The 21,416-nt window shown below is 44.2% G+C and overlaps 1 protein-coding gene across 4 annotated transcripts in view; it reads left to right on the top strand.

Moving 5' to 3' along the window:
- LOC144493081 (importin subunit alpha-4-like) overlaps window positions 1-12,692 on the top strand; it is a 133,025-nt gene extending 120,333 nt beyond the window's left edge. For all 4 annotated transcript variants that reach the window (XM_078211956.1, XM_078211955.1, XM_078211957.1 and 1 more), the window contains one exon: window positions 11,247-12,692. In XM_078211956.1, the coding sequence (XP_078068082.1) occupies window positions 11,247-11,345 (99 nt within the window). In that variant the 3' untranslated portion in view covers window positions 11,346-12,692. The remainder of the gene's footprint in view (window positions 1-11,246) is intronic.
- The last annotated feature ends 8,724 nt before the right edge of the window (window positions 12,693-21,416 follow it).

Raw genomic sequence — 21,416 nt, 5'->3', positions numbered from 1 at the left:
TGTATTTATATGGTTAGTCAGTTAAGCTTCTGGCCGATGGTTACCCATCATAGAGGTATACAGTGCAGAAAAGGCCCATCGAGTCTGCACCGACAATATCTACCATTAAAGTCGCGCTCATCCCATTTTCCTGCACTTATCCCATATCCTTGAATATTATGATGTTTCAGGTGCTCATCCAAATACTTTTAAAGGTTGTAAGTTTTCCGGCGTCCACTACCATCTCAGGCAGTGCATTCCAGATTCCCACCACCCTCTGAGTGAATTTTTTTCTCAAATCCCCTCTGAATCTCCTGCCCCTTACCCTAAAACTTTGACCCCTCAACCAAGGGGAACAGTTGCTTCCTATTCACCCTGTCCATATCTCTTATAATCGAATACACCTCAATCCTGTCCCTCCTCAGCCTTCCCTGCTCTAAAGAAAGTAATCCAAGCCTATCCAGTCTCACCTTATAGTTTAAATGCTCCATCCCAGGCAACATCCTGGTGAACCTTCTCTGTACTCCCTCTAGTACTATCACATCCTTCCTATAATGAGGTGACCAGAACTGCACACAGTACTCCAGCTGTAGCCTAACTGACACTCTGTACAACTCCAACATTACCTCCTTGCTCTTATACTCTTATGTCACAACTGATAAAAGCAAGTGTGCCATTGGCCTTCTTAACTATCCTATTCACCTGCTCTGCTGCCTTCAGGGATTTGTGAATAAGTACCCCAAAATCCATCTGTTCTCCTGAGCTCCCAGTGTCCTGCCATTCATTAAATACTCCTTTGTCTTGTTTCTTCTTCCAAAGTGCATCACCTTGCATTTATCAGGGTTAAATACCATCTGCCACTGCTCTGCGCAACTGACCAACCCATCTATATCTCCCTGTAACCTACAACCTTCTTCACTATTAACCACTCTACCAATATTGGTGTCAGCTGCAAACTGGCTTATCATTCCCCCCACATTGTCACCTATATCATTTATGTATGTAACAAATATCAAGGGTCCAATGCTGAACTTTGTGGTCCATCACTGGACACCAGCCTCCAGTTACTGAAATAGCCCTTTACCACCACCCTTTGTGTCCTATTACTAAGCCAGTTTCAGATCCATCTCGCCAAGTTTCCCTGAATTCCATGTGCTTTAACCTTGTCAAAGGCTATGCTAAAATCCATATGAACTACACCAACTGCACTTCCCTCATTCACACATTCGATCACATTTTCAAAAAATTCTATCAAATTTGTCAGCCATGACCCCCCTCTGACAAACCCATGCTGACTATCCCGAAATAACCCAGGCCTTTCCAAGTGGAGATTAATTTTCTTCTTCAGAATTTTCTTCAATAGTTTTCCTATCACTGACATGACACTCACCAGGATGTTGATAGTGGGTATTCAGCAATGGTAATGTCATTGAATGTCAAGGGGCAATGGTTAGATCCTCTCTCGTTGGAGATAGTCATTGTCTGGCACTTGTGTGGCACGAATATTACTTGCCACTTGTCAGCCCAAACCTGGGTATTGTCCAGATCTTGCTGCATTTGAACATGGACTGCTTCAGTATTTTTGGAGTCTGAACTTTATGCAGTCATCAGCGAACATCCCCACCTCTGACCTTAGGATGGAAGGAAGATCATTGATGAAGCAGCTGAAGATGGTTGGGCCTAGGACACTATCCTGAGGAACTCCTGCAGAGATGTCCTGGAGCTGAGATGATTAACCTGCAACCACCACAACCATCTTCCTTTGTGTCAGGTATGACTCCAATCAGCGGAGGGTTTGCCTCTGATGCCCATTACTCCAGTTTTGCTAGGGCTCCTTGATGCCACACTTGGTCGAATGCGGCCTTGATGTCAAGGGCAGTCACTCTCACCTTACCAAAGATGTGCGGGTTAGGTTGATTGGCCAGGTTAAAAATTGCCCCTTAGAGTCCTAAGATGCGTAGGGATTAGCGGGTAAATATGTGGGGGTAGGGCCTGGGTGGGATTGTGGTCGGTGCAGACTCGATGGGCCGAATGGCCTCCTTCTGTACTGTAGGGTTTCTATGATTCTATGATACCTCTGGAGTTCAGCTCAATGTCTGTGTTTGAACCAAGACTATAATGAGATAAGGAGCTGAGTGACTCAGGTGGAACTCAAACTGAGCATGTGCAAGTAAGTTATTGCTGACTAAGTGCCACTTGATAGTATTGTTGATGACCCCTTTCATCATTTTACTGATAATTGAGAGTTGATTGATGGAGTGGTAATTGGCCAAATTTGATTTCTCTTACTTTTGTGCGCAGGGCATACCTGGGTAATTTTCCACATTGCCCAGTAGATGCCAGCATTGTAGCTGAATGGAACAGCTTGGCTAGTAACATGACAAGTTCTATTACCAGAATATTGGCAGGGCGTGTAGCCTTTGAAGTATCCAGTCCCTTCAGTCATTTTTTGATATCACGTGGAGTGATTGGCCTATTCCTCTCCTAATTTGTATGTTCATTTCTTCTGGGGAGGTGGTGTTCTCTATCCTTGCTACTTGTTCAGTTACTGATTAAGTAATACCCTGCATGTTATTGTGATGTATTCTGAGAGGAAACGATGTAGAGGAGGTTGATAAACTGGGTTCACATTCCTGTCTTTTTCACGGTTATTTTATACTGTTGGTGTCAGTTTTGTTGCATATTTAGTTGGACCAAAGTTAATTTTTCAAACTATCAACTGCATGACATTTGAAGCTGTTTGCCTTAATCTTTCCTAAAAATGAAGTGGAGATGCCAGCATTGGACTGGAGTAGGCACAGTAAGAAGTCTCACAACATCAGGTTAAAGTCCAACAGGTTTATTTGGTAGCATGAGCTTTCGGAGCGTTGCTCCTTCATCAGGTGAGTCACTCACGAGCTTTCGGAGTCACTCACCTGATGAAGAGGCAGCACTCCGAAAGCTTGTGCTACCAAATAACCTATTGGACTTTAACCGGGTGTTGTGAGACTCCTAAAAATGAAGTTATCCTTGATCATGGAATAATGTAAGCTGGCCTGAATAGCAGTCACTATTATCTAATCATAGAATTCTGCAGTATGGAAGGAGGCTATTTGGTTCATTGCACCTGTGCTGGCTCTTTGAAAATGCCATCCAATTAATCCCATCCTCCTGCTCCTTCGTCATAGCCCTGCACATTTTTCTCCTTCAAATATGTATTTGCCTTTGAATCGGTTTCTACCACCTTTTCAATCCATCTTCCATCAGTGCATTTCATGTCGTCATAGCAATTTCTCCTGTTCTTGTCATATTCTGAGACTTGCTGCCATTATGGATTATGTAAATCAACTAAGGCTGAGCGGAAAGATTTGTGCAATTGTCGAATGCTTTTTAAAGAATGTAATTGTGATTTCAATATAGATTAAATTCTTTGCAAGTTGCTAAAATGTGAAAGCAACAAATCATGCCACAAAGTGATGCCAGTGTTATGCTGTGTCAATTTAATCAGAATTTATTGTGTATGACTTGATTACATAAGAACTAGGAGCAGATGTAGGCCATTCAGCCCCTTGAGCCTGCTCTGCCATTTAATTCGATCATGGCTGATCTCATCTCAGCCTCAACTCCATTCCTGCCCGTTCTCCAGAACCCTTCAAACCTGTTACTAAATAAAAATCTGTCTACTCCTCAAATTTACTCAATGTCCCGGCATCCACCGGACTCTGACTTAGTGAATTCCACAGATTCACCACCTTTTGAGAGACCATAAGACATAGGAGCAGAATGAGGCCACTCAGCCCATCGAGTCTGCTCTGCCATTCAATCATGGCTAATATTTTTCTCTTGCCTTTTCCCCATAACCCCTGATCCCCTTATTAATCAAGAACCTATCTTATCTCTGTCTTAAAGACACTCAATGACCTGGCCTCCTCAGCCTTGTGGGGCAAAGAGTTCCACATATTCCACCACTCTCTGGTTGAAGAAATTCCTCCTTATCTCTCTTTTAAAGGATCGTCCCTTTAGCCTGAGGTTGTCCCTTTGGTTCTAGTTTTTCCTACTAGAGGAAACGTCCTCTCCATGTCTACTCTATCCAGGCCTCGCAGTATCCTGTAAGTTTCAATAAGATCCCCCCCTCATCCTTCTAAACTCTAACGAGTACGGACCCAGAGTCCTCAACCATTCCTCATACGTCAAGCTCTTCATTCCAGGGATCATTCTTGTGAACCTCCTCAGGACCCTTTCCAATGCCAGCACATCCTTCCTTAGATACGGGGCCCAAAACTGCTCTCAATACTCCAAATGGGGTCTGACCAGAACCTTATACAGCCTCAGAAGTACATCCCTGCTCTCGTATTCTAGCCCTCTCGACATGAATGCTAACATTTAATTTGCCTTCCTAACTGCCAACTGACAATGGCTCCCAAATTCCTTTGTGTTTCTGATTTCCTAAGCATTTCCCCATTTAGAAAATAGTCTGTGCCTCCATTCCTCCTTCCAAAGTGCATAACCTCACACTTCTCCACGTTGTATTCCACCTACCACTTCTTTGCCCACTCTCCTAACCTGTCCAGGTCCTTCTGCAGCCCCCCTGCTTCTTCAATACTACCTGTCCCTCTACGTATCTTTCTACCATCTGCAAATTTAGCAACAGTGCCTTCAGTTCCTTCCTCCAAATCGTTAATGTATATTGTGAAAAGTTGTGGTCCCAGCACTGACCCCTGAGGCACACCGGCAGTCACCGGCTGCCGTCCTGAGAGAGACCCCTTTATCCCCACTCTCTGCCTTCTGTCAGTCAGCCAATCCTCTATCCGTGCCAGGATCTTACCTTTAACACCATGGGCACTTAACTTATTTAACAAAGAGAAGTAATTTCTCCGCATTTCTGTTTTAAATCTGCTACCCCTTATCCTAAAACTATGACCTCTCATTCTAGATTGTCCTACAAGAGGAAACATCCTCTCTGCATCCACACTGTCAATCCCCTTTAGCATCTTATATCCCTCAATTAGATCTCCTCTCTTTCTTCTAAACTGTAGAGTGTATCAGCTTAAACTGATCAACCTCTCTTCATACGACAAATTCCTCATCTCTGAATCAATCTAGTGAAGCTCCTCTGAACCGCTTCCAATGCAACTACATCCCTCCTCAAGTAAAGGGAACAAAACTGAACGCAAACTTCTAAGTGTGGTCTCACTAATGCTTTGAATAGTAGCAGCAACACTTCACCACTTTTATATTCTATTCCTTTAGCAATAAATGCCAAAATTCCATTTGCCGTCCTTATCACCCGCTGTACCTGCATACTCATTTACTGTGATTCATGAATAAGATGAAGAAGGAAAAATAGAGTATGAAAGTAAGCTAGTGGGGAACTTAAAAACTGACTGTAAAAGTTTCTACAGGTATGTAAAGAGAAAAAGATTGACAAAGACGAATGTAGGCCCTTTACAATCAGAAATGGAAGAATTCATAACGGGGAATAAAGAAATGGCTGAAGAATTAAATTTGTACTTGTCTTCCTTTGTGAAGACGAAGCAATGAATAATGTGCCAGAAGTGCTGAGAGAAACATGTTTTAGTGAGGAGCTGAAGGAAATCGGCATTAGGAGAGAAATAGTTTTGGGGAAATTGATGGGATTGAAGGTGGATAAATCTCCAGGTCCTGATAATCTTCATCCCAGAGTACTTAAGGAAGTGGCCCTGGAAATAAGAACATAAGAACTAGGAGCAGGAGTAGGCCATCTGGCCCCTCGAGCTTGCTCCGCCATTCAATAAGATCATGGCTGATCTTTTTGTGGACTCAGCTCCACTTACCCACCCGTTCACCATAACCCTTAATTCCTTTACTGTTCAAAAATTTATCTATCCTTGCCTTAAAAACATTCAATGAGGTAGCCTCAACTGCTTCACTGGGCAGGGAATTCCACAGATTCACAACCTTTGTGTGAAGAAGTTCCTCCTCAACTCAGTCCTAAATGTGCTTTCCATTATTTTGAGGCTATGCCCCCTAGTTCTAGTTTCACCCACCAGTGGAAACAACTTCCCTGCTTCTATCTTATCTATTCCCTTCATACGATCTCTCCTCATTCTTCTGAATTCCAATGAGTATAGCCCCAGTCTACTCAGTCTCTCCTCATAAGCCAACCCTCTCAACTCCGGAATCAACCTAGTGAATCTCCTCTGCACCCCCTCCAGTGTCAGTATATCCTTTCTCAAGTAAGGAGACCAAAACTGTACACAGTACTCCAGGTGTGGCCTCACCAGCACCTTATACAGCTGCAACATAATCTCCCTGTTTTTAAACTCCATCCCTCGAGCAATGAAGGCCAACATTCCATTTGCCGCCTTAATTACCTGCTGCACCTACAAACCAACTCTTTGAGATTCCTGCACAAGGACATCCAGGTCCCTCTGCACAGCAGCATGCTGCAATTTTTTACCATTTAAATAATAGTCCATTTTGCTGCTATTCTTACCAAAATGGATGACCTCACATTTAACAACATTGTACTCCATCTGCCAGACCCTCGCCTGGCAGATAGGATAGTAGATCTATTGGTGGTTATTTTCCAAAATTCTTTGGACTCTGGAATAAGAATTTAAGAACTAGGAGCAGGAGTAGGCCATCTGGCCCCTCGAGCCTGCTCCGCCATTCAATATGATCATTGCCGATCTTTTCCTACAGATTGGAGGGTAGCTAATGTAAGCCCACTTTTCAAAAAGGAAGATAGAGAGAAAACAGGGAACTATAGACCAGTGAGCCTAACATCAGCTTTCGACAAGGTCTCACGTAACAAACTACGATGTAAAGTTAAAGCACATGGAATTGCAGGTAATGGCTTGAGATGGAGAGAAAGCTGGTTAGCAGATAGGAAGCAAAGAGTTGGCATAAATGGGTCTTTTTCTGATTGGCAGTCAGTAACTAGTGGGGTTCCGCAGAGATCTGTGTTAGGACCCAAACTGTTCATATTATATATTAATGATTTGGAAGAGGGAACTGAATGTATTATCTCTAAATTTGCAGATGATACAAAGTTGGGTGAGAGGGTGAACATAAGAACTGGGAGCAGGAGTAGGCCATCTGGCCCCTCGAGCCTGCTCCGCCATTCAATAACATCATGGCTGATCTTTTTGTGGACTCAGCTCCACTTACCCGCCTGCTCACCGTAACCCTTAATTCCCTTACTGTTCAAAGATTTATCTATTATCCTCCTAGATGTTATCTAGGAGGATGCAGAGATGCTTCAGCATGATTTGGACAGGCTGAGAATGTTGGCATGTGCCAGGTAGATGCAGTATAATGTGGATAAATGTGAGGTTATTCACTTTGGTAGCAATAATAAGAAGACAGATTATTACTTGAATGGTGTAAATTGAGAGGTGGATACTCAGCAAGATCTTGGTGTCCTCGTGCAGCAGTTGCTGAAAGTAAGCGTGCAGATACAGCAGGCAGTAAAGAAGGCAAATGGTATGTTGGCCTTGATAGAGCCATAGAGGTTTACAGCGTGGAAACGGGCCCTTTGCCCCAGCTTGTCCATGCTGCCCCTTTTTTTAACCACTGAGCTAGTGCCAATTGCCCACGTTTGGCCTATATCACTCGATAGCTATCTTACCCCTGTAACTGTCTAAACGCTTTTTAAAAGACAACCTTGTACCCGCCTCTACTACTACCTCTGGCAGCTTGTTCCAGACAGTCACCACGCTCTGTGTGAAATAATTGCCCCTCTGGACACTTTTGTATCTCTCCCCTCTCACCTTAAACCTATGCCCTCTAGTTTAGACTCCCCTACCTTTAGGAAAAGATATTGACTAGCTGATCTATGCCCATCATTATTTTATAGGCCACCATAAGATCACCCCAAAGCTTCCTACGCTCCAGAGAAAAAAGTCCCAGTCTATCCAGCCTCTCCTTATAACTCAATCCATCAAGTCCCGGTAGCATCCTAGTAAATCTCTTCTGCACTCTTTCTAGTTTAATAATATCTTTTCTATAATAGGGTGACCAGAACTGTACACAGTATTCCAAGTGTGGCCGTACCAATGTCTTGTACAACTTCAACAAGACGTCCCAGCTCCTGTATTCAATGTTCTGACCAATGAAACCAAGCATGCTGAATGCCGCCTTCACCACTCTGTCCACCTGTGATTCCACTTTCAAGGAGCTATGAACATGTACCTCTAGATCCCTTTGTTCTAAAACTCTCCCCAGCGCCCTACCATTAACTGAGTAAGTTCTGCCCTGGTTCGATCTACCAAAATGCATCACGCGTTGGTGAGGTCACACCTGGAGTATTGTGTGCAGTTTTGTTGTCCTTATCTGTGGAAGGATGTTCTTGCTGTAGGGGGAAAACAGCAAAGGTTTACCAGGCTGATTCCTGGGATGGCAGGTCTGTCATATGAGGAGAGACTGAGTCGATTAGGATTATATTCACTGGAGTTTAGAAGAGTGAGAGGGGATCTCATAGAATCTTATAAAATTCTATTTGACAGGGTAGATTGAGAAAGAATGTTTCCAATGGTGGGAGAAATCCTGAACCAGGAAACATAGTTTGAGGATAAGGGGTAAACCTTTTAAAACTGAGGTGAGAAGTTTGTTAACCCAGTGGGTGGTGAGTGTGTGCAATTCACTAACACAGAATGTAGTTGAGGCCAAAACATTGTCTGATTTCAAGAAGAAATTAGATGTAGCTCTTGGAACTAAAGGGATCAAGGAATATGGGGGGGAAGGTGGGATCAGGATATTAAATTTGATGATCAGCCATGATCAAAATGAATGGTGGAGCAGGCTCAAAGGGCTGAACGGCCTACTCCTGCTTCTAATTTCTATACATGAGGACACCCAGATCCCTCTGCATCAAAGCACTCCGAAGTTTCTCTCTGTTTAGATAATTATTTGCCTTTCTATTGCATAGAATCATTCAGCGCAGAAGAGGCCTTTCGGCCCATCGAGTCCGCACCAACACGTTAGAAACACCTGAACTCTCACCTAATCCCATCTGCCAGCACTTACCCCATAGCCCTGAATGTTATGATGTACCAAGTGTTCCAACCAAAATGGACAACCTCACATTTAACCACGTTAAACTCCATCTGTCAATTTTGGCCCACTCACCTATCTATATAGAACATAAAACATAGAAAAAAATACAGCACAAACAGGCCCTTTGGCCCACAAGTCGCGCCGGTTATGTCCCTACCTAGGCTTATATATAGGCTTACCTATAACCCTCAATCCTATTAAGTCCCAGGTACTCATCCAGAAGTCTCTTAAAAGACCCTATCGAGTTTGCCTCCACCACCACTGACGGCAGTGGATTCCACTCACCCACCACCCTCTGAGTGAAAAACTTACCCCTGACATCTCCCCTGTACCTACTCCCCAGCACCTTAAACCTGTGTCCTCTCATAGCAGTCATTTCAGCCCTGGGAAAAAGCCCCCAAGAATCCACCCAATCTATACCTCTCAACATCTTGTACACCTCTATCAGGTCACCTCTCATCTTTCGTCTCTCCAAGGAGGAAAGACCGAGCTCCCTCAACCTATCCTCATAAGGCATGCCAACCAATCCAGGCAACATCCTCGTAAATCTTCTCTGCACCCTTTCAATCATTTCCACATCCCTCCTGTAATGAGGCGACCAGAACTGAGCACAGTACTCCTAGTGGGGTCTAATGAGGGTCTTATAAAGCTGCATCATTATCTCCCGACTCCTAAACTCAATCCCTCGATTGATGAAGGCCAGCACACCATACGCCTTCTTAACCACCTCCTCTACCTACGAGGCCGATTTAAGAGTCCTATGGACCTGGACCCCAAGGTCCTTCTGATCCTCTACACTGCTAAGAGTCTTACCCTTGATATTATACTCCTTCATCCCATTTGACCTGCCAAAATGGACCACTACACATTTATCCGGGTTGAAGTCCATCTGTCACTTCTCCGCCCAGTCTTGCATCCTATGTCATGCTGCAGCTTCTGACATCCCTCCAAACTATCCACAACACCACCAACCTTCGTGTCGTCGGCAAACTTACCAACCCATCCCTCCACTTCCTCATCCAGGTCATTTATGAAAATGACAAACAGCAAGGGTCCCAGAATAGGTCACTGGGGCACTCCACTGGTGACCAACCTCCATTCAGAAAAAGACCCATCTACAACCACTCTCTGCCTTCTGCAGGCAAGCCAGTTCTGAATCCACAAGGCAACAGCCCCTTGGATCCCATGCCCTCTCACTTTCTCGAGAAGTCTTGCATGGGGGACCTTATCGAACGCCTTGCTGAAGTCCATGTAAACCACATCTACCGCTTTTCCTTCGTCAATGTGTTGAGTCACATTTTCAAAGAACTCCACCAGGCTCGTAAGGCACGATTTGCCTTTGACAAAGCCGTGCTGACTACTTTTGAGCATACTAAACTTCTCTAAATGTTCATGAATCCTGTCCCTCAGGATCTTCTCCATCAGTTTACCAACCACTGAGGTTAGACTCACCGGTCGGTAATTTCCTGGGCTATCCCTATTCCCTTTCTTGAATATAGGAACCACATCTGCAATCCTCCGGAACCTCTCCCGTCTCCATCGACAACGCAAAGATCATCGCCAGAGGCTCTGCAATCTCTTCCCTGGCCTCCCACAGTAACCTGGGGTACATCCCATCTGGTCCCAGCAACTTATCTATCTTGATGCTATTCAAAATTTCCAACACATCCTCTTTCTTAATGTCCACATACTCAATCTTTCAGTCCGCCTCAATCCTATATCTATTTATAAATTGCTTATTTTATCACAACTCACTTTCCCACCTTTTTTAGTGTCATCTGCAAAGTTGGCTATGGTACCTTCTATCCCTCAATTTACAGAATTGAGTTTGTGTCTTTATGCCCTGTTTGAGAACAGATCTCCCACTCACCTGACGAAGGAGCAGCGCTCCGAAAGCTAGTGGCGTTTGCTATCAAATAAACCTGTTGGACTTTAACCTGGTGTTGTGAGACTTCTTACTGTGTTTACCCCAGTCCAACGCCGGCATCTCCACATTCTGTTGGTTAGCCAGTCTTCTATCCAAGCTAATATATTACTCCCAACTCTATGGGATCTTACCTCGTGTATTAATCTTTTGTGTGGCTCCTCATCAAATGCTTTCTGGAAGTCCAGATACACTACATCTACAGAATCTCCATTATCTACTTAGTGTTTACAGGTTAGTGTTTACTGTGTACGTGTGTTTGGGGGAGAGGGGTTGTGGTTTGATAACAGCTCACTGGATATTTGCTATTTTTGTGCCTGCACAGATTGATGAAGATCCTTGCCTTATTCCTGAAGCTACCCCTGGAGCAACTTTCAACTTTGACCCTTCCACAGAGCTTCAGTCAAAGGAGTTTAACTTTTAAACGTACTCAATCTGAAGATATAAAATACAGAGGTCGTCTATCAATCAATGTGTGTGTAAAAATGTAAAAAACAACATCAGACTCGGAATACTGGCTTGCAAAAAACAAGTGCAGCTGTCTACACCCCAGACTGATCTTCCAATTACAAAAGACAACGCTGCTTTTTTAGGTCACTGCTAACCAGCAGAATCTCCTTCGCTGTTTCCTGCACTAACCTGTGTGATGTAATGACTATGGCACACCCAGAGACATGGTGCTGAAACCAATCCAGCTTGAACAATCTTTTGGACTTTGCCTCTGTCTTTGGAGATGGAGCAGTGGAGAAAACTTTCACTCCCCTTATCATTCCTGTTTTCCTTGTAAGTTTATTATAGCGGCAACTGCTGCCTTTACCACCTTCACCCAGCTCCTCATTGCTGAGACGACTTAAAGTACCATGAACAAAAGCCTAATATTACAATGCTGCTTTTGTGAGTTCTGTATGTAATCACAGGAGGCTTATACTATTGGGGAAGTTCCAATTTTAATGCATTACTATTACAACACGCTCAGAATTTTCTGTAACCACTACACTATTAGTTCGGATGTGGTTCTCTGGAAGTTCTCAAGCATAATTTGTTCAAAATTGGTTCCTCTTTATTTTGTGAGGCTTACCATAAAGGTGCTGAGAAGATTATTTTCTGTGACTGTACCTCTGAGCATCCATGTTACTCTCAATTATATTTGCCTCTGGAGATGCCTCACAAAATTATGGAATTAATACTGTCGCTTTTGGAAACTGTTTTCAAGATGGCAAGAAGCATTAATATTCAGATGTGAAAGCAGATTGGCTGCCAGGAGTTCTGCACCTTTAATCTACAGCCTCAATAAGACTCCTTTCATGAGAGATTTTGCAATTGACTGAAGTGCACTATGGTATTTATACAAACCTTTCACTGCTGGTGTACATTTTAGCAATATGTTTAGCATCACTGAAAATGCTCCACAGTCATTTTAAACATTGGTGTGTTACTGCATGAAACTAGTGTGTGTGTATATATTATATATACATACATACATATATATAATTACTCACATTCAGTGTCACATTTTTATACAAGATGCCTCACCTCATTTTAATAATGAAAAGATCATTAATGTTGACTGCAAAACCAGGGCTTTAGTTACTGCTGTGTACGTACAGTTTGGAAAATCCAATTGATGTGGTTGGGTTTTCATATTTCCATATGATATAAAGGAAAGCAGTTTATAATTCGGCTCATGTTTTGTTTAGTAATGTTAAAAGAAATTGTTTTCAGTGAACAAATAATTAAAAGTATTGGTGCAGTTTGCCAGTTTTATTTCAGATACTTTAGTTCAGTCTTTTACTCCTGTTTTGGTTACAGATGTTTGTGCTCTCCCACACTTGTGTTCACGAACAGAGCACATGCTCACTTAATTATTCACAAAGGAGAGGGACATGTTGACTGGTATTGTCTCAGAGAGATGTGTTGGCCCGTTAGAAAAAATCTCAATTACAAGGGAGGAAGTGTTAGGTTTTTTAGGAAACATTAGACAGACAAATCCCCAGGGCCAGATGGCATCTATCCTAGACTCCTCAGGGAGGCGAGAGATGCAATTGCTGGGCCTCTAACAGAAATCTTTGTCTCTTCACTGGACACAGGTGAGGTCCCAGAGGATTGGAGGATAGCAAATGTGGTCCCGTTATTTAAGAAGGGTAGCAAGGATAACCCGGGTAATTATAGGCCGGTGAGCTTGACGTCCGTGGTAGGGAAATTGTTGGAGAAGATTCTTCGAGATAGGATATATGCGCATTTAGAACTGAATAATCTCATTAGCGATAGACAGCATGGTTTTGTACGAGGGAGGTCATGCCTCACAAATTTGGTTGAGTTTTTTGAGGTGGTGACAAAAACGATTGACGAGGGAAAGGCCGTGGATGTCGTCTATATGGATTTTAGTAAAGCGTTTGACAAAATCCCTCAGGGCAGGCTGGTGCAAAAGGTTAAATCTCACGGGATAAAAGGTGAGCTCGCTAGATGGGTGGAGAACTGGCTTAGCCATAGAAGACAGAGGGTAGCAGTGGAGGGGTCTTTTTCCGGTTGGAGGTCTGTGACTAGTGGTGTTCCGCAGGGCTCTGTACTGGGACCTCTGCTGTTTGTGATATATATAAATGATTTGGAGGAAGATGTAACCGGTGTGACCAGTAAGTTTGCGGACGACACAAAGATTGCTGGAGTTGCGGATAGTGATGAACATTGTCAGAGAATACAGCAGGATATAGATAGGCTAGAACATTGGGCGGAGAAATGGCAGATGGAATTTAATCCAGATAAATGCAAAGTGATGCATTTCGGTAGATCTAATGTAAGGGGGAGCTATACAATAAATGGCAGAACCATCAGGAGTATAGAGACACAGAGGGACCTGGGTGTACAAGTCCACAGATCCTTAAAGGTGGCAGCACAGGTGGAGAGGGTGGTGAAGAAGGCATATGGCATGCTTGCCTTTATTGGACGGGGCATAGAATATAAAAGTTGGCATATGATGTTGCAGCTGTATAGAACGTTGGTTGGGCCACATTTGGAATACTGCATCCAGTTCTGGTTGCCACACTACCAGAAGGACGTGGAGGCTTTGGAGAGAGTACAGAGAAGGTTTACCAGGAAGTTGCCTGGTATGGAGGGTCTTAGCTATGAGGAGAGATTGGGTAAACTGGGGTTGTTCTCCCTGGAAAGACGGAGGATGAGGGGCGACCTAATAGAGGTGTATAGAATTATGAAGGGGGTAGATAGGGTGAACAGTGGGAAGCTTTTTCCCAGGTCGGAGGTGACGAACACAAGGGGTCACGGGTTCAAGGTGAGGGGGGCAAGGTTCAACACAGATGTCAGGGGGACGTATTTTACACAGAGGATGGTGGGGGCCTAGAATGCACTGCCAAGCAAGGTGATTGAGGCGGACACGCTGGGATCGTTTAAGACTTATCTAGATAGCCACATGAACAGACTGGGAATAGAGGAATACAAAAGAATGGTCTAGTGGGCACATGGGCGGCGCAGGCTTGGAGGGCCGAAGGGCCTGTTCCTGTGCTGTATTGTTCTTTGTTCTTAAGTTGCACACTAATTCTCAATGTCGGCACATGGCACACACCAGGTGTGCTCACTTTCAGGCCTCTCACTTGCACTTATGCACCTCTCATACACAGATACACCAGAAAATGCATCGAGGCCACTTTTACCTCATGGATAGCACGATTATATAGACTGGGCTTTATTCTTTCGCATCTAGAATAATCAGAGGTAATCTCATTCAAACATAAATGCCTCCAGGGCTCGACAGGGTAGATGCAGGAAGGTGTTTCGTCTGGTTAGAGTGTCTATCGACGCAGAGTGTCTAGAACCAGGGGACAAGTCTCAGAATAAGTGACAGGCCATTTGGGGCTGAGATGAAGAGGAATTTCTTCACTGAAGGTGGTAATCTTTGGAATATACCTCCCCAGAGATTACGGAGGCTCTGTCATCCAAACCAGAGGCAAGGCCTAGCAAAATGTATTCGCATGGATAGAGGATTGGTTAACTAACAGAAAGCAAAGAGTGGGGGTAAATGGGTGTTTTTCTGGTTGGCGATCAGTGACTAGTGGTGTGCCTCAGGGATCAGTGTTGTGACCACAATTGTTTACGATTTACATAGATGATTTGGAGTTGGGGACCAAGTGTAGTGTGTCAAAATTTGCAGATGACACTAAGATGGGTGGAAGAGCAAAATGTGCAGAGGACGCTGAAGGTCTGCAACGGGTATAGACAGTCTAAGTGAGTGGGCGAGGGTCTGGCAGATGGAGTACAATGTTGGTAAATGTGAGGTCATCCATTTTGGTAGGAATAGCAGCAAAATGGACTATTATTTAAATGGTAAAAAATTGCAGCATGCTGCTGTGCAGAGGGACCTGGGTGTCCTTGCGCAGGAATCTCAAGGAGTTGGTTTGCAAGTGCAGCAGGTAATTAAGGCGGCAAATGGAATTTTGGCCTTCATTGCTAGAGGGATGGAGTTTAAAAACAGCGAGATTATGTTGCAGCTGTATAAGGTGCTGGTGAGGCCACACCTGGAGTACTGTGTACAGTTTTGGTCTCCTTACTTGAGAAAGGATATACTGGCACTGGAGGGGGTGCAGAGGAGATTCACTAGGTTGATTCCGGAGTTGAGAGGGTTGGCTTATGAGGAGAGACTAGGTAGACTGGGGCTATACTCATTGGAATTCAGAAGAATGAGGAGAGATCGTATGAAGGGAATCGATAAGATAGAAGCAGGGACGTTGTTTCCACTGGCGGGTGAAACTAGAACTAGGGGGCATAGCCTCAAAATAATGGAAAGCAGATTTAGGACTGAGTTGAGGAGGAACTTGCCCAGTGAAGCAGTTGAGACTACCTCATTGAATGTTTTTAAGGTAAGGATAGATACATTTTTGAACAGTAAAGGAATTAAGGTTTATGGTGAGCGGGCGGGTAAGTGGAGCTGAGTCCACAAAAAGATCAGCCATGATCTTATTGAATGGCGGAGCAGGCTCGAGGGGCCAGATGGCCTACTCCTGCTCCTAGTTCTTATGTTCTTATGTTAAAAGCTGATGCTTCATTTAAAGAACAAAACATCTTCAGGATAAGAAATAGGAGTAGGCAGCAACTCCCTGCACTAGCGCCATATCGCTTGATTTTAATATGTAGAAAACTGCTCAGTTCAGTTTTGAATCTACTCAACAACTGAGCTAGATGTTTCCATTTGCTGTGATTAATGTTGAGAGATGTCTTTTTGACAGCACCTTTGAACCTGAGTTTAATTATAGACCGGATAGTCTTACTACGGTGGTTGGTAAATTGATGGAAAAGGTCCTTAGGGATGGGATTTTACGACCATTTAGAAAGATGCGGATTAATCCGGGATAGTCAGCACGGATTCGTGAAGGGCAAGTCGTGCCTCACAAATTTGATAGAATTTTTTGAGGAGGTAACTAAGTGAGTTGATGAAGGTAGGGCAGTTGATGTCATATACATGGATTTTAGTAAGGCGTTTGATAAGGTCCCCCATGGTCGGCGTATGATGAAAGTAAGGAGGTGTGGGATAGAGGGAAAGTTGGCCGATTGGATTGGTAACTGGCTATCAGATCGAAGACAGAGGGTGGTGGTGGATGGAAAATTTTCGGATTGGAGGCAGGTTGCTAGTGGAGTGCCACAGGGATCAGTCCTCTGCTCTTTGTGATTTTTATTAATGACTTAGAGGAGGGGGCTGAAGGGTGGTTCAGTAAATTTGCTGATGACACCAAGATTGGTGGAGTAGTGGATGAGGTGGAGGGCTGTTGTAGGCTGCAAAGAGACATAGATAGGATGCAAAGCTGGGCTGAAAAATGGCAAATGGAGTTTAACCCTGATAAATGTGAGGTGATTCATTTTGGTAGGGCTAATTTAAATGTGGATTACAGGGTCAAAGGTAGGGTTCTGAAGACTGTGGAGGAACAGAGAGATCTTGGGGTCCATATCCACAGATCTCTAAAGGTTGCCACTCAAGTGGATAGAGCTGTGAAGAAGGCCTATAGTGTGTTAGCTTTTATTAACAGGGGGTTGGAGTTTAAGAGCCGTGGGGTTATGCTGCAACTGTACAGGACCTTGGTGAGACCACATTTGGAATATTGTGTGCAGTTCTGGTCACCTCACTATAAGAAGGATGTGGAAGCTCTGGAAAGAGTGCAGAGGAGATTTACCAGGATGCTGCCTGGTTTGGAGGGTAGGTCTTATGAGGAAAGGTTGAGGCAGCTAGGGCTGTTCTCTCTGGAGCGGAGGAGGCTGAGGGGAGACTTAATAGAGGTTTATAAAATGATGAAGGGGATAGATAGAGTGAACGTTCAAAGACTATTTCCTCGGGTGGATGGAGCTATTACAAGGGGGCATAACTATAGGGTTCATGGTGGGAAATATAGGAAGGATATCAGAGGTAGGTTCTTTACGCAGAGAGTGGTTGGGGTGTGGAATGGACTGCCTGCAGTGATAGTGGAGTCAGACACTTTAGGAACATTTAAGCGGTTATTGGATAGGCACATGGAGCACACCAGGATGAAAGGGAGTGGGATAGCTTGATCTTGGTTTCAGATAAAGCTTGGCACAACATCGTGGGCCGAAGGGCCTGTTCTGTGCTGTACTGTTCTATGTTCTATCTAAACTAATTCGATAGGGGGAGGCAACACAGACTGTTAGCACAGAGACACAACCTAATACTGTAAAACAATCAAGTCAGAGGCAGTAAGACAGTGATAGATCGCCTCTAGTTTAATGCCAAGAGTATTACAGCTAAAACAGATGAGTTAAGGGCGAGGATTGACACGTGGAAGTGTGATATAGTGGCCATCACAGAGACATGATTGAGGGAGGGGCAGGAATGGCAGCTCAACATTCCGGGATATAGAATCTTCAGGGGAGACAAGGGAGAGGGTAAAAGAGGAGGAGGCGTTGCATTATTAGTTAAAAGAGTCAGTTACTGCAGTAAGGAGAGATGATATCTTGGAGGGGGCTTTGAATAAAATGTTGTGGGTAGAGCTTCGGCATAAATAAGGGCGGCCACAGTGCTAGGTGTTTATTATAGACTTCTAGATAGTTGGAATTGAGGAGCAAATATGTGCTCAATTTTGTGGAGGTGTGTAAAATTAATAACGATAAGGATAATTATATTAGTTGATGGCTAAGGGTGGGACAGGGCTGACAGCTCAATGTCCCAGGGTACAGATGCTATCGGAAAGATGGAATAGGAGGTAAGAGAGGAAGGGGAGTTGCACTTTTGATTAGGGAAAACATCACGGCCGTACTGAGAGGGGATATATCCGAGGGTTCGGCCACTGAGTCTATATGGGTAGAACTGAGAAATAAGAAGGGGGAAATCACTTTGATAGGTTGTGCTATAGGCCCCCAAATAGTCGGCAGGGAATTGAGGAATAAATATGTAAGGAGATTACAAATAGCTCCAAGAAAAATAGGGTGGTAATAGTAGGGGATTTTAACTTTCCCAGCATTAGAACATAGAACAGTACAGCACAGAACAGGCCCTTCGGCCCACGATGTTGTGCCGAGCATTGACTGGGACAGCCATTGTATTCGAGGGTTGGATGGAGAGAAATTTATTGAGTGTATTTAGGAGGAATTTCTCATTCAGTACCTGGATGGCCCGACTAGAAAGGGGGCAAAACTTGACCTCTTGGGAAATAAGGAAGGGTAGGTGACAGAAGTGTTAGTGAGGGATCACTTTGGGACCAGTGACCATAATTCCATTAGTTTTAAGATAGCTATGGAGAACGATAGGTCTGGCCCAAAAGTTAAAGCTCTAAATTGGGGCAAGGTCAATTTTGATGGTATCAGGCAGGAACTTTCAAAAGTTAATTGGGGAAGTCTGTGGGAAGGCAAAGGGACATCTGGTAAGTGGGGGGCTTTCAAAAGTGTGTTAACCAGGGTTCAGGGTAAGCACATTCCTCTTAGAGTGAAGGGCAAGGCTGGCAGAAGTAGGAAATCATAGAAACCCTATGATTTCCTACAGTACAGAAAGAGGCCATTCGGCCCATCGAGTCTGCACCGACCACAATTCAACCCAGGCCCTACCCCCATCCCTACATATTTTACCCACTAATCCCTCTAATCTATGCATCTCAGAACACTAAGGGGCAATTTTAGCATGGCCAATCAACCTAACCCGCACATCTTTGGACTGTGGGAGGAAACCGGAGCACCCGGAGGAAACCCACGCAGACACGAGGAGAATGTGCAAACTCCACACAGACAGTGACCCAAGCCGGGAATCGAACCCAGGTCCCTGGAGCTGTGAAGCAGCAGTGCTAACCACTGTGCTACCGTGCCGCCCAAATCCTGGATGACTCAGGATATTGAGGCCCTGGTCAAGAAGAAGGAGGAACATGACATGCATAGGCAGCTGGGATCGTGAATCCCTTGAAGCGTAGGAGTAGAGTTAAGAGAGAAATCAGGAGGGCAAAGAGGGCACACAAGATTGTTTTGGCAGATAAGGCAAAGGAGAATCCAAAGAGCTTCTACAAATACACAAAGGGCAAAAAAGTAACAAGGGAGAGAGTAGGGCCTCTTAAGGATCAACAAGGTCATCTATGTGCGGATCCACAAGAGATGGGTGAGATCCTAAATGAATATTTCTCATCAGTGTTTACTTTTGAGGAAAACATGGACGTTAGGGAACTTGGGGAAATAAATAGTGATGTTTTGAGGAGTGTACATATTATAGAGAAGGAGGTGCTGGAAGTCAAGGTAGATAAATCCCCGGAACCTGATGAAGTTGATGGTGCAAATCAGCACAAGTGGGTACGATCTAGTGGCCATTACAGAAACGTGGCTGAAAGGTGACCAGGACTGGGAGATGAATATCCAGGGGTATCAGGCGTTTAGGAAGAATAGACAGGAAGGAAAAGGTGGTGGGGTCGCGCTATTAATAAGAGATAATATCAGGGTAGTACTGAGGGATGACATAGGCTCTGAGGAACAAAACGTGGAATCATTATGGGTAGAGATGAGGAATAGTAGAGGGAGAAAGACACTAGTAGGTGAAATGGAATGCAGTGGACATTTCCACTCCATCTGACGAACGAGCAGCGCTCCGAAAGCTAATGGTATTTGCTACCAAATAAACCTGTTGGACTTTAACCTGGTGTTGTTAAAACTCTTACTGTGTTCACCCCAGTCCAACGCCGGCATCTCCACATCAGAACATTGAATACAGGAGATGGGACGTCTTGTTGAAGTTGTACAAGACATTGGTAAGGCCACACTTGGAATACTGTGTGGAGTTCTGGTCACCCCATTATAGAAAGGATATTATTAAACTAGAAAGGTTGCAGAAAAGATTTACTAGGATGCTACCGGGACTTGATGGATTGAGTTATAAGGAGAGGCTGGATAGACTGGGACTTTTTTCTCTGGAGCATTGAAGGCTGAGGGGCGATCTTATAGAGGTCTATAAAATAATGAGGGGCATAGATCATCTAGATAGTCAATATCTTTTCCCAAAGGTAGGGGAGTCTAAAACTAGAGGGCATAGGTTTAAGGTGAGAGGGGAGAGATACAAAAGTTTCCGGGGGCAATTTTTTCACACAGAGGGTGGTGGGTGTCTGGAACAAGCTGCCAGAGGTAGTAGTAGAGGTGGGTACAATTTTGTCTTTTAAAAAGCATTTAGACAGTAAGATGGGTCTGAAGGAAAATAAACCAAATGGGGGCAATTGGGACTAGCTTCGGGGTTTAAAATAAAGGGTGGCATGGACAAGTTGGGCCAAAGGGCCAGCTGTAAACCTCTATGACTCTATGATTTCCACTTTCCCAACATTATTGGGATTTGATTTGATTTATTATTGTCACATGCATTAGTATATAGCGAAAAGTATCATTGCATGTGCACTATACAGGCAAAGCATACCAAAAATAGAGAAGGGCAGGAGAGGTGCAGAATGTTGTGTTACAGTCAAAGCTAGGGTAAGATCAACTTAATATAAGACAGGTCCACTCAAACATCTGATGGCAGCAGAGAAGAAGCTGTTCTTAAGTCGGTTGGTACGTGACCTCAGAATTTTGTATCTTTTTCCCGATGGAAGAGAGTACGTCCTGGGTGTGTGGGGTCCTTGATTATATTGGCTGCTTTTCCCGAGGTAGCGGAAGTGTAGACAGTCAATGGATGGGAGGCTGGCTTGCGCGATGGACTGGGCTTTGTTCATGACTCTTTATAGTTCCTTGTGGTCCTGGGCAGAGCAGGAGCCATACCAAGCTGTGATACAATCAGAAAGGATGCTTTCTATGGTGCATCTGTAAAAATAGAAGACGTCAAATTTCCTTAGCCTCCTGAGAAAGTAGAGGCGGGGGTGGGTTTCTGTACTCCATCTCATCATTTGAGATCCGACCCACTATGGTGGTGTCATCAGCAAACTTGAAAATCGATTTAGAGGGGAATTTGGCCACACAGTCATTGGTGTATAAGGAGTATAGTAGGGGGCTGAGAACACAGCCTTGTGGGGAACCGGTGTTGAGGATGATCGTG

This window comes from Mustelus asterias, chromosome 4, assembly GCF_964213995.1.
Source record: "Mustelus asterias chromosome 4, sMusAst1.hap1.1, whole genome shotgun sequence".
Taxonomy (NCBI): domain Eukaryota; kingdom Metazoa; phylum Chordata; class Chondrichthyes; order Carcharhiniformes; family Triakidae; genus Mustelus; species Mustelus asterias.
This window is presented reverse-complemented; position numbering and strand designations above follow the sequence as displayed.